The sequence below is a fragment of the Lolium rigidum genome, chromosome 6 (assembly GCF_022539505.1).
Source record: "Lolium rigidum isolate FL_2022 chromosome 6, APGP_CSIRO_Lrig_0.1, whole genome shotgun sequence".
NCBI lineage: Eukaryota > Viridiplantae > Streptophyta > Magnoliopsida > Poales > Poaceae > Lolium > Lolium rigidum.
The window spans coordinates 308,433,072-308,446,963 of record NC_061513.1 but is presented as its reverse complement, the minus strand read 5'-3'; the positions used below and the strand labels follow the sequence as shown (position 1 = coordinate 308,446,963).

Genomic DNA, 13,892 nt, shown 5'->3' with positions numbered 1-13,892 from the left:
GTCGCGAATCCCATCTCGGGGGATTCAGGAGATCGCCTCCGGCACCCTGCCGGGGAGGGGAATCATCACCGGAGGGGCTCTACATCATCATGCCCGCCTCCGGATTGATGCGTGAGTAGTTCATCCTTGGACTATGGGTCCATAGCAGTAGCTAGATGGTTGTCTTCTCCGCTTGTGCTATCATTGTTATAGATCTTGTGAGCTGCCTAACATGATCAAGATCATCTATTTGTAATGCTACATGTTGTGTTTGGCGGGATCCGATGAATATAGAATATTATGTTAAGTTGATTATCAATCTATCATATATGTGTTGTTTATGTTCTTGCATGCTCTCCGTTGCTAGTAGAGGCTCGGCCAAGTTGATACTTGTAACTCCAAGAGGGAGTATTTATGCTCGATAGTGGGTTCATGCCTCCATTGAATGCGGGACGAGTGACGGAAAGTTCTAAGGTTGTGGATGTCTCGTTGCTACTAGGGATAAAACATCGATGCTTTGTCTAAGGATATTTGTGTTGATTACATTACGCACCATACTTAATGCAATTATATGTTGTTTACAACTTAATACCGGAAGGGGTTCGGATGATAACCTCGAAGGTGGATTATTTAGGCATAGATGCATGCTGGATAGCGGTCTATGTACTTTGTCGTAATGCCCCGATTAAATCACATAGTAATCATCGTTGATATGTATTGAATCTTTATTTGTCAATTGCCCGCCTGTAATTTGTTCACCCAGCATGTTAGTTATCTCATTGGAGAGACACCTCTAGTGAACTATGGACCCCGGTCCATTCTTTTACATCTGAATACATTCTACTGCAATCTCTGTTTTTACTGTTCTTTGCAAACAAACACCATTTTTCACTCGATACGTTTAATCCTTTGTTTTCAGCAAGCCGGTGAGATTGACAACCTCACTGTTACGTTGGGGCAAAGTACTTTGATTGTGTTGTGCAGGTTCCACGTTGGCGCCGGTTTCACTGGTGTTGCGCCGCACTACATTCCTCCACCAACAACCTTCACGTGCTTCTTGGCTCCTACTGGTTCGATAACCTTGGTTTCATACTAAGGGAAACTTGCTTCTATACGCATCATACCTTCTTCTTGGGGTTCCCAACGGACGTGTGCATCTACGCGTATCAAGCTAAATTTCTGGCGCCGTTGCCAGGGAACTGAAGAAAAGCTACACCACAAAGATTTCTAACTCCCACGGTCAACTGCACGCCAGCACGCATCGATATCATTTGAGCATACTTGAAAAACATACGCTTAATCAATAGCCACGAGACACCTGGGGATATAAGACACAACCACACAAGTAAGCACAAAGAAGCCGAAGTTTGTTAATAACACCGACCGGAGAAGAAGAACAAAGACAAGGACCGTCTTCAAACAAATATTAAATGGCACCCTGCGGCCACTTACTACCTTCAATCCTGTTTATAGGGCTTGTACGTATCCCTAGGTTATTAATTTGGCCAACATAATATTAATTATACAACATAAAAATTATATCATTAAGATGTAGAACATCTAACCTTTCTAATGATATATGTTTTATCATATATTTTATATTATCATGATCAAATTTACAACTTAGGTATACACGCAAGCCCTATGAACCAGGAGACGGGAAGTAGCTTGCACCATGGGTGCAATTAAGTCACATAACTTTTAAAATGGGCGGGGAAGCATTGCTCCTTCTGAAGATGGTGGTGGACTAATTAAGGCCATGGTCACAGAGCTAAGGAGGGCTATAGCGATGATGGGGACATGCTGGACCAGCAGATCGACGCGATATTTTCTACTCCCCTCCACCTCTCCCGTGGGTGCTCTACTCCGTCCTCCAGGGCCACGGGGTTCCTCCAAGGTGCCGCCACCCAGCCCGAGGAGCCCGTAGTTGACCGCGATAGCGCAACGGAGGGCTCTGTCGCTAGAGGTTCCTTCCTGGCGCATGCCTCGGATGTTGCCATATGTTTTCATGTTTCGTGGATATCACAACACCAGGTTGGGGTTAAATGGATGCGGGCGATGGTGGTCTCGGGTGGTGGAGGCGGCGGCGAGTTCGCTTGGGAATCAGCAGTAACTTTGTTGGGAGGCAGCAGCGACCACTTGATGGCAACAAAATTACATGTGTTTTCCACCTTAGTTGGAACTCAAAGTTCTGAATGATGCAGCAAGGGTGATTTTCTCCACAAGGATAACTTGAGGGTTTATAGTGAACTCTCAGGAAAAAATCTCAGTTCTTACTTCAATCCTCTTCAAGCAACCTAACAAGAAATTGCAAGAGTTTTGTGTCCCCAACTCCATCGAAATGGTTGTCAAACACAATGGGGTGTAAGTGACATAAAACCTAAGTAAATAAAGTAGGCAAAGTATTTTTATATTTTGAAATTTTTAAAAAAATGTCGCACCGCCATGCAAGTATGCCATCTTCGCCATGGAACCAAACCCCAACTATACTTGACCTAATAAGAATGATCCTAGGTCCCCACCCCCTTCGGATCGACCCGTGGCCTCGCTGCCGACAGGTAAGGGAATGGTGGACCGATATCTCGCCTTTTTCGTGTGAGCGATAGGAGACAAGAGGGTGGCGGCTGAAAACTGACTTGGTTAAGTTAACATGAATATGACATCCTAGATTTGTAATGGGGAGAGAAGAAGATTTTGGAAAGATCACTGCCCGTGTAGTGGTCCTTTTACGAAAAGATGACCTAAATTTTATAGGTTGGGGTATGATCAGATACGGAAGGGTACTCTGTGGTGTGTGTGTGGGTGGGGGGTGGGGGGGGGGGGGGGGGTCAAAAGAGTCTCCCTCGTGGATGATTAATAAGTCTGGTAGGTTTTGTGTTCATTCTATATGTATTTAGTTTTGAAAGTAGCTGAGAGGAAATGGCCGCATAGGAAGAAGATGTTTGATAAAATTCCCCTAAAAATCAAAATTTTCCTTTGACTTTTTGTTCATAACAGTACTTGGACTGAAGATAACTTGTTGCATAGAGGCTGTAAAGGTAAAAAAAATGCTGAATGCATGTTTTGTGACTGCTGAGCATTGACCATCTATTTTTTAAGTGCGTGTTGGCTAGATATTTGTGGGGCGTTAAGATAGTTCCCCTGCTAAGTTCTCTGATGTTTTTTTAAACAGTAGGCCGTAGCCCTGCGTTAAATTAATAACGCCACAACGGCAAGTACATGGTGCTGAACGAACAGCTTACAGGTTTCAAAGCCACAAGCAAGCAAAGAAATAAACATGGAGTACAGATTGGGCTTCAAGGCCATTGACTGCCGACAAGAACAGAGGGTGTAGACTATGCTGTGAAGACGAGCACACCGCCGGAAGAAGATCAGGCCTTCGTCACCTTCCACCGCGACACCGCCGATGTGGAATCCGCTTCCACCTCCGAAGAAGGCCCCTGCCTTCTCGCCCTGGCTCGTAGGGCGCCGCACCGTCGAGAGGTAGAGACGCTCACCCCAGAGCACGGATGCACAACATAGGCCAAGTAGCCCGGGAAGAAAGACTTGAGTACGACCACCTCTGCACGCGAGCTCCACCAACAGCTTCGCCGGCCACCACACCGAAACGCCGGCAAGACACAAGCTTTGGACCAGGTCACCACCGAAGACACGGCAAGAAGATCCACGCCACCGTAGCTCCTCTGTAGCTGCCGCAACAGGCAGACCAAACCGCACACAGGCACCGACCACCTTCCACATACCCAAGGCAGCGCCTCCAAGGAGGAGAACGACGCCAAAGCGCCGCCGCCGCCCAGTCCGAAGGACTTGGGGTTTTCACCCGGGTAAAGGAAAGAGGGGTAAAGGATGTACCTCGACGTAGCCCCCAAGGAGGAAAGCGGCGCCAAAGACGTCGCCGACGCCGGGCCGCCGCCGCCGGCCGGGGATTTCTCCCGGACAGAGCCCCTGCCCCACCACCCCTAGAGAGCTCCAGATCCGGGAGAATCGGAGCCACGGGAGTGGGATCCACGCGTTGCGGAGGCGCCGTCTTCAGATCTGGCAGAGGTCAAACCGGGGTGACCCCCGCGCTGCAACCGCCGTCCACCATCCCCACGCCGCCCGCGCGACCCAGGAGGATGGTCAGCAGCACCGGCGAGCGCCTCCCGCCGCCAGGATCCGCGCCGCCCTCACCCGACGAGGCCGCCGCCCCAGGTGCCGAAGCGCTCCGCCCGAGAGCAGAGCCGCGAGATCCTTGCCGCCACCTTCCTTGGCAGCACGCGCCGGTTTCCGGCGGTCTCCTCTGGCGGCGGCAAGGGGAAGGGAGGCGGAGGAGGAGGGGCTTGGCGGCTAGGGTTTCGTCGCCGCCCGAGTCGCCCCAGAGCGGAGCGACGCGGGGGCCGAGCGAAGCGGTCAGTCCCGATCTATTTGCCAGTTCTCTGATGTTGGTGTGTAGATATGTAGATTTCCTAGATCTGTAGTGACTGTGTACGAGTGGCTGCCACTATTTGGATGATTTGGAAAGTTAGGAACTCTGCTGTTCTTTAGAATGTGTTTCCTAATTATCCTTGCAGTATTGTGTGCAAGATCTCGTATTGTTTATCTAAGTGGGCTTGATTGAGAAGGTAAAAGGCCGTCAGCCTCAGGTTACCTCGGCACTGCTGTTGTCTAGAGTGCTGCAAGAAGCTTTTAGCGGGCGTCAGGGATGGGAACTCACTAGGAGGAGAATTGCGGGCTCAACTTGTTGGTGTTTGTCTAGAAAAGGGGAAGTGGAAAAAGGTTGTGTTGCTGGCAAAAAGGAGTGTGAATTATCCTGAACCTGATGTTGGTTTTGACGGTGATACTACTAGAAACTTGTGCTGTTGCTTTCAGCCTCTAGTTATTTTGTTGTAAGCTTGTCGACGCCTGGAGTCAAATCTGTAGAACCAGTAGGTGTTATGCTGCGTAAGAACTATGTTTATGTTGGATGATGGATGATAGGATCTTGTTTATTGGTTTCATTTTAATGAAATCAGGGTCCTGTAGCTCCTCAAGTCGAAGAAAAACATATGAATAGGACATTAATACTTGTGCAAAACAAATGATTGCAATATCTTTGGTTGAACTTGAAGGCTCCAGCGACAGCGGGAAAAGAAGAAATAGAAGGTTCAGCCTGTGTTGCGCATCCCGGCGGCGATGCCGTTGATGGTGATGAGCAGCGCATCACGGAGCTTCAGGTTGTCGTCGTCCCGTCGCAGCCGTCGCAGCACCTCCACCTGCAGCATGTTCATGGGATTGAGGTACGGCAGCCTGCTCTCGATCAGCCTCCTCAGACTCCGGTTGTTCGCCGATAGCTTGCAGTGCCCGCTCACCGCCAGCACGCACCTCTCCGACCTCGCTAGCTCCCTCCTCAGCTCCTCCCCCACCGCCCGCCGCTCGGGCGACGACACCAGCACGTCGTCGTAGTGCTTCGCCATGGGCGCGTCGGCCTTGGCCACCACCATCTCGATCAGGTCCAGCGTGGACTGGAAGAAGGGCCACTCGTCGTACATGGCCCGGAGCTCCTCCGTGTGGCCCTTGTCCAGGGCGTCCTGTAGGCCCTTGCCGACTCCAAGCCACGCCGGGAGCACCAGCCGCGTCTGCGTCCAGGCGAACACCCACGGGATGGCCCGGAGGTTGTTAATGCCGGGGGTGGCCTTGCGCTTCGCCGGGCGGCTGCCGATGTTGAGGTACCCGAGCTCCGCCTGCGGCGTCGCCTCCTGGAAGTAGGTGATGAAGGACGGGTCCTCGTACACCGTGCTGCGGTAGTGTGCGCAGCTCACGCGGGAGATCTCCTCCATTACGTGGCGCCAATGGGGGTCCCGGGGAGGATGCGGCGGCCGCAGGGTGGCGAGCAGCACAGCCGTCGTGTAGATCTCCAGCTGCCGCACCGCCGTCTTGGGCAGCCCGAACTTGGCCTGCACCATCTCACCTTGCTCCGTCGACCGAAGAGTGCCCTGCATTTTAATTTCATCTGGTCAAAAACATAAGCTGCGTAGTGCACTTCTGGAGTTCAGAAAAAAACTACTGTTCTCACCATTACTGAACCAGGCGGCTGTGACTGAATGGCGAGGTACGTCGGCCCGCCGCCACGGCCAATGCTCCCGCCGCGACCATGGAAGAGTGTGACCTTGATACCGAACTCATTGCACGCGGCGACCACATCTTCCTGAGCCTTGTACAGCTCCCACGCTGCTGTGAAACGGCCGGCGTCCTTGCCTGAATCAGAGTAACCAACCATGACCTGCAACGGTCAACAGGCTCACTAAAGTTTCAGATAACTGGTCAAAATGGAAGATTCACGTCTTATAATATTCTACCTCTTGGTGCCCGTTGTGGTTCTTGATGACATGCTCTCTGTACCAGTCAATGGCCAGCAACTTCCTGATCGCCGAGCCAGCTTCCCGCAGATCCTTCACCGTCTCGAACAAGGGGACAACTCTTAACCTGTTCAACAAGGCCACACCGTAATTTTAACCAGTTTCGCCCATCGCCAGAAACATGTAGAGTGGGCTTGACTATCCCAAGAAGATAACAGTATTCTACTCCGCAGAATAGGTTTGGTTTAGATGTTCAACTATTTCCTTTAAATAGCCTGTTAGTATAACCAAATGGTATGCTTTGAGGTTCATCAGTTGATTTGATCATAAAGCTGTATATTGAACATGACAAGAAATTCATGGAGAAATTTAGTGCTTTTTTTCGAAAAAGGAGGGAGGTCCCCTGGCCTCTGCACCAACTGGTGCACACAGCCATAACTGTTAGTACATATGAATAGACAATTTTACTTACGTTCCACCAGGACATGGCCGTCCCATGTCACCACTAACTGTTAGTCTTGCGTCCTTCTGCAACAACTCAACGGCGAGGACATCACTGGCCTGCAAGGAAATACAAGCTGATTAAAAAAAATGATAGCATTATGGAACACCTGCAAAATCAAAACTTGTTCCAGCCAAATACAGTTTGTGATCTGGCATATGAGAAAGTGTTAATGAGATGGTACATAACACTCTGTTAGGTAAGTGCAGGTAAGATTCACTCAGAACTCTAAAATATAGATAATGGCTAATTAAATATTCAGAAATTCTTCATTAGTTTATAACATTACAAAAGTGGTGCCTCTTCTTACATTAGAGGCCATTGAAATCACATATGCTCCAAGTGAGTCGCTCCCTAATTCTGCAGCAACACGGAAGGTGTCGAGAACTTCTTGCACGTCAGCAGCAACCTACAAAACAGGAAGAGAAAGACAAATATGTAAGTCTTCTGAATTAGTCAAAGCATAACTTTTGTTCACATATTCCTCATCTACAATTATATGTAATCATAAGCATCAAGATATTATCATGTATCAAACTTTCAACCCCTAGCTGACTCACTTGCTATAAATTTTATGGAAAATAAATTGCTTCTATTTAATAGTTAAATACTCGCTCCGGTCTTTGTACTAAATCTGAGTCAATTAAATAGGACCGGAGGGAGTATAAATCTATATTGATGGAGCCAAGAATGTTAAAACTGATATTTTTGCCCCGCCAAGTGCTGCACAAATCCACGCCATTTTACAATCTCAGTTAGTAGAGCAGCCTACTTAGAAATAGTCATCTCTTAGCCGATATTCATAGTCGTCCGACAAAGATTAACTAAAACTCGATCCTTGGGGTAAGAATCCCGATGGCATTTTTTTAGGTCGAGCAAAAGGATCCTAATGAAACTCCATCTGCTATGGCGGCGCTATGGGCGACCTGACAAGAATGGGGAACAATACTCAGAGAAGGGTCTTTTTTTCTGAGAACCAGGATTCGAGCCCTGGTCGGTGGCCTCACACCTGGAAATCTTACCTCCAGGCTTGTAAAGGTTTTCTCACCCATTTATACTTGCACGAATTTCTATGTTTATAACCAATGGTTCTTAGCATCAACTTAGAAATTATTATTTGACTTGTATCTGAGAAATTCTACTGATAGATAAACAATGTGGTTGATGTTGTAACACAAAATTGCTCATGCAAGAACAATGTGAACTCAACTGGATGGCATGGGTGGCTCAAGATGATATGTTTGCCATATGCCCTTTTTTTTTTTGCAAGAAGCCATATGCCCATATTTAGCTCATAGCAACATGAAGATACAAACTAGCATTTATTCCAAACACCATAATGCAACCTTGTTTTAAAGGGAGTAAGATTCAGCATTTCTATCTACGATGTAATCAATCAATTGGTATTGAAATAGTACATTTATATACACAACAAATTACCTCTATGTATGGGGGGACCAGTGGACGCTTCCCTTTCAGCTCCCTAGTCAAGAAATCCAGCTTCTTTTCTTCATCCCATTCACTATAAATACCAAGATCCAAGTAAGATGTAACAGCATCAAGCGCTTCTGCGTGCCGGCCTGATTCCTGAAGCAATAAATATGTGGTTCTATTAATGTCTGAATTTTAGCTATGCTCTTTGGGAGTAGAGGCAAAATTTGATCTGAGAAATTGTAAGCAGCAGTAGCAATTGTTGCATATACCTGGCGCACGTCGAGCTTCATCAACACCATACCAAAGGTTGCAACCCGTCGTATAAGATCTGCTAATCGACCATCGGCAAGAATGCTTGATCCGCATGATTGCTTCACAAAACAATTGACGCAGACATACTACTCAGTACAAAAAAGAATAATGTGATAACTGATAACAGAGTATATGTTCTTTAGTTACTTTTTTGCTCATTTTATTATTTGAACAGTCTGAATTGATAGAGTGAAAAGATTTGCACTTTTTTCATGTACTAAGTTGAGTATAGTATTGAGTTTTATTTTGCATTGCCCGCAGCAAAAATGTACAATGACCAACCCAAAGTTCTGATTACAATAGCTAATAACGAAGACTAACCAGTGATTCGTAGCACAGGGTCAAAGGCTCCAAAAGTTGATCTGGTGTTTCATAATATTCTGCAGGATCATAGTCACACGGTAGATCCTCAAGAAGAAGCTCAAGTCGTCTTCGTGTCTTCATCATCTGAAAACAGAAATATAAAATAAGGAAAATCAAAGAGAAACATTTAATTATGTAAGAATTATAGTATTAGTCTCGTTTATACCTAGAACTACTGGTTCTGATTGATATTTCCCTTACCATTGGTTGAATTTAATACCGACAAACTAGCAATATAGGACCAAATCCGATAATCAGACAAACCTAAATCTCAGTATGCTTGTTTAACAAACGAAATTTGCTTCTAACCTTTTCTTTCACATTACCAAGGACAATCCTGTATGGAGTGATTCCTGGTCTATCAGAGAGGCTTGGCTCTAGAAGCTTTCGAAAGCTTGACCGGCCTATCTTAGATTCTGTGAACAACATTTTCCTTAGTTGACCAGCACTTGGTGTTCGACCCATATGTGATGATCCTGGTCGAGTTCGTCCAGGAGACTGCACTGGACTGTCATCACTCTTTTCGGTTGGAATTTGAATCCCCTGGAGAAGACAAGCAAACGATTAATGTGACATGAACAATTACGTTGACATCTATCTGTCCAGGCATCAGCTACCTAGGAGAAACTGCGTTGTTTTTTCTTTAAATAGGGAAGAATGGCAACCCAAATTCAAGTGAAAGACGATTTGGACCTGCAGAAAAAATACACATTTGCCAAAAGTTTAACTATTTTATAACCGTACGGCTAAGGTTGCATATAAATTGATATTACTGAATCTAAGTGAGACCATGCAACCATAATCCATGTCGCTCATAATACTAGTTGCCAACAAACATGTTGATACATATTCCACCTAATTTGTCACCGCATTTTTTTGTGTGTAAACCTAATTACCTGAATGTTGTCCCACAAGCTTCATATGAAAAGTAAAACATATGAGACATCACAAAAGCCTAATAGTTCAAACCTGACGTTTCGGGTTCCATGGAGGTTTTACGATTCTGATTTGAGCTTCGCTACCAATGCATTCTGCATCAGGTACAAGTCCTAGATTAGAAAACTAGGTGAAGGTGTAGGCATAGCCTAATAAACGCAACTGCAAAATTTACATAGATTCTGTAACACAAAACGCAGGTATTATTACAGATGTTGATTCCTCATTGTGCAAAAGGCCTTTTAACTAAACGATGTTCTAAAAAGTGTGTTAAATATTTTTTTTAAATACATGTCAAATATAAGATGTGATAAGCAGACATTTGGCTAAATCCTGGCTGAGAGGTAGCAGGTGATGTTGCAGCGTGATTTGCTAAATACAATGTTTTACCTTGGCTGAAAGGACGTCAACATCTTTTGGAAGTACTCCCTCCGTCCCAAGAAGGTTGTCTGAGATTTGCAGGTGATGTTGCAGCGTGATGTATATCCAGATACATCTAAATTTTGACAAATCTCAGACAACCTTCTTGGGATGGAGGGTGTATCAATTTAAATGACATCAGAAAGATCTGTGTAGGAGAAAGGTCTACACCTTTATATATATGCCCAGTTTATAACTCGAGTATGCTTATTTAAAACATTAATCATTAATCATGATAGTGAATCAGGAAACATCAAGGAGTTCACTGTTTGATGTATAACAATTTGATCAACTAGCCTATTGAAACTTCATTGGGCACTTGTGCTATTAGGAGCTTCCGGTGTAGAGTATTAAGGCTTTTATTAAGAAAATATTGGTAAAGCATGCAATTGTAGCGCTAAAGAACAGTGACATATTTGTTTTTGTACAAAAGCGACAACAATTTATTATACAAATTAATTGATGGTGCAAGCTAGTCTATTCCAATACCAGAAACTCTAAAGCGACATACTTGTATGATGCATTAGAACATGGAGTTAGGAGCTCAACAAAGATTCTACCTGTCAATGATGGAAGATCGGCACCAGAAGGAAGCTGAGCAGCGAGCGCCAAGCTAGGCTGAAGTTTTACGATGTTCTGCGGTCCTGTTTGGGTCCATGGACTGGCCTTCGTCTCTTCAGATGCCGACTCTGAGGAGTCCACTTGAAATATAAATAAAAGATGCACTTTGGGTGAAATCAGCTAACCTATGTTCAATATTATGATTACATTATGGAGATGTGTTGTTCCAACTAAATAGTAATTTCCAAAAATTGTCACAATTGGCAACAGCAAACCAGCTTCTGGTTCAAGGTCTTAGTCATTAATCAAGATTGGACAAATAAAGTGTATGAACTATGGAACTAGCCTTTGAGCAAGATTTCATTAGCTACGCTTGCAAGCTTCTCGCTGCATTTCTTGATGGATAGCTCAAAGCTAAGATTGTCTAGTTGTCGGATGTACAGGTCAAGTGCCATCCACCGGGACATCAAGGAAACATCCCGAGTCACCTGCACATAGAAATAAATGTTTCAATCTTCTTACTGTGGGAAAAGTCAAAGTAACAGAAATAGAGCCCCATCAGTCCCCTCTAGAAAACGAAAATAAAAAACATCGCATCATGTAGAGAGACTAGTGAATAAGCATCATCAAGCCAGCAATCTTACTTTTGCTGTAACATTAGGATTCCCGTCTCGGTCACCACCCATCCACGAACCAAATTTGATCGGTGTGCACGTCAGTGGAAGTGGCTTGCCAGTATGCTACATAGATAGCATTAAAATGAAAGACTTAAAATTTCTTGAGGAGGTGAAATGGAAGTTAAAATTCATTAAATATCTCTATATTGTTATTAAAACCTTCTTCAGAGCATTGCTAACACGGCGAAGGTATCGTGGTATCGCTTTCCAGAGGGATTGCTCCACAATATGAAGGCCTGCAAGAGTCAAGAAAATATTGTGAACTCATGTATATAGTATCACAGACAAACCAGAAACCAGAATTCTTAATTGCTTACCAGCCCTAGCTTCATCAACTGGTGTAGGTTTATGACGCCTCAACTCATCTGTCTGCCATAATGCTGTGATTTCCCTTACCTATATAATCAGAGTCCATAGGAGTTGAGAGCAGATATGGAAAATGGAGCATTGAATGGAAAGTACTCCGTATATCAAGACCCCTGAAGTATACCAGGTCTTCTATTAGCATTTCTCGATCCTCATGGCTTAGATCAGGGCGTTCATTGAACTCCAAGAGATGCTGCGCCACAGCTCCATCGTATTAAACAGAAGAAACAGCAAGACCAGAAGAAGAAATCGTAGATATTAACTCACGGCTATTCTAAGATGCTTGTACTGCAAAGTCCGCCGATTTATTTGTGTTGGATGCGCTGTCAGGACAATTTCAACCCCCTGCACAGCGGGATTTTTTTTCAAATATGAGTTAAGCTTGATCATGCCATCCGAAAAATGTTCTTCGTTGTTTCAATATATAAGTACCTGTTTGCAGACAGTGTCATATAGTTCTTCTGGAGGAACACCACCTTGAATCAACTTGTCAAATATATCATCACATGATTTTGACAGATGCACTTCACTACGTGATTTACGGACCCTATATACAGAAGATAGAATATTTGTTCTCTGCATCTGAATGGTTAAATACAGCACAAAACTGGATCTTTACGTTGTAGATTTTTGAGGGTGCCAAACTAGGTACATTTGCTCTTCAGATGATTAGAAAAAGAATAATAGGATAATTTGCCGAATTACATACTATACCATGAGTATGCAACATATCATTATCTTTATCGAAAAAAAATGCATCATCATTATGATGCATGATGGTACGGATCAAATATATGCATTGAGTCTTGACTACTGAGAAGTGTTCAACACATCATACAAAAAAACACAGTCCTCCGTTAACTGCATTGTTCATTTTAAGAAGGAAGGAAAAGAAGAGTATGTTCCACAAGCACAGCTCTGCCAATCCATTTTCTTTCCAGAAGGTGTACTTCTGTAATGAAGTTTTACTTAGCACCAGCACATTCCCGAATTTGTGTGTCACAGATACAATTTAAACATTAGAAATGTGTTTCTCTCCAGGCAACAAATTAGTTATAACTAGGTACATTAGAAACTGCATCTTTACGTTGCAGATTTTTGAGGGTGCCAAACTAGGTACATTTGCTCTTTCAGATGATTAGAAAAATAATAACAGGATAATTTGCCGAATTACAAACATATATCATACAAAAAACACATTTCCGAATGGCGATTAAAATTGCAAGGGCACAGATGCACCGTTGTTGCAGCTGCGTGGGTACGTACCTGTGGTACCTCTCGGCGATTCCCGTGAGGTTGAGGTAGTGGGAGAAGGCGCGTGCGATGGAAAGCGAGTCCTCGAGCGACATGGCGGCCAGCTCCGCCTCCAGCTGCCGCTCCACGACCGACGCCGTGTCCTCCATCCCCGCGCCGCGCATGGTGGCCGCGCTCTGGTTGATCGCGTATCCAACATTTCAGTCGCCCACGCAGATAGCAGCGATCACAGCGGCATTTGATCGATCAGCGGGGATGCTATTGCGATCGCGGGTGGGTACCTGGGCGAGGATGCGGATGCGCTCGAAGAGGTGGATGAAGTGCGGGCCGAGCTCGCGGAGGAGGACGTCGTGGAGGAGGCTGCCGAGGAGGCGGCAGTCGTCCTCGAACGCCTGGAAGGATATCCCCTCCGCAATGTCGTCCGTCGTGTCCGGCATCCTCGCCTCGCCTCGACTCGACGCCGGCCGGTCGATCACCTCCGCTGCCTTGTTCCTGCACGAGGGATCGAGAGCCCGGATTGGTTGGTTTGTTCGGAGGAGGAAGAGAGAGGGATGCGGCCATGCGGAGAGTCAGAGGATGAGGAGCCATGAGAGGAAGGCGGCGGACGCGGCCAAGTGGAGGCGTCGAAGCGGGGAATGCGAGTGGCACAAACATTTTCACCTCTGATTTATTTTTAAATATATATGCTGAATGTATTTCTCCTTATGCTACTTACTAATAACCTTATTTTTAATACAAATTGTTGTCGTGCTTTTTATGGCCTAATCACTCGAA

General features: G+C 45.4%; 1 protein-coding gene across 1 annotated transcript; it reads right to left on the bottom strand.

Annotated features, from left to right (window-relative positions):
• Positions 1-5,102: 5,102 nt before the first annotated feature.
• On the bottom strand, positions 5,103-13,555 carry LOC124664571 (phosphoenolpyruvate carboxylase 4-like). Its single transcript, XM_047202056.1, has 22 exons — positions 13,400-13,555; positions 13,131-13,294; positions 12,297-12,411; positions 12,132-12,209; positions 11,989-12,057; positions 11,816-11,894; positions 11,658-11,734; positions 11,466-11,561; positions 11,168-11,309; positions 10,821-10,949; positions 10,231-10,289; positions 9,904-9,935; positions 9,801-9,819; positions 9,214-9,447; positions 8,863-8,988; positions 8,499-8,600; positions 8,236-8,382; positions 7,106-7,204; positions 6,766-6,854; positions 6,294-6,420; positions 6,011-6,217; positions 5,103-5,930 (listed from the first exon to the last, which is right to left on the bottom strand). Exons 1-22 carry the CDS (start codon positions 13,553-13,555, stop codon positions 5,103-5,105), a joined length of 3,174 nt encoding a protein of 1,057 aa, XP_047058012.1.
• Positions 13,556-13,892: the final 337 nt, after the last annotated feature.

Bases quoted from the DNA above. Each gene is read 5' to 3' on its own strand.
- LOC124664571 (XM_047202056.1), bottom strand. From the start codon at position 13,555: ATGCCGGACACGACGGACGACATTGCGGAGGGGATATCCTTCCAGGCG. The intron at 11,310-11,465 runs GTAAGATTGCTG...TTCTATGTGCAG, and splicing joins ATCCTAATGTTACAGCAAAA to GTGACTCGGGATGTTTCCTT. The intron at 8,383-8,498 runs GTATATGCAACA...TTATTGCTTCAG, and splicing joins TGAAGCTCGACGTGCGCCAG to GAATCAGGCCGGCACGCAGA.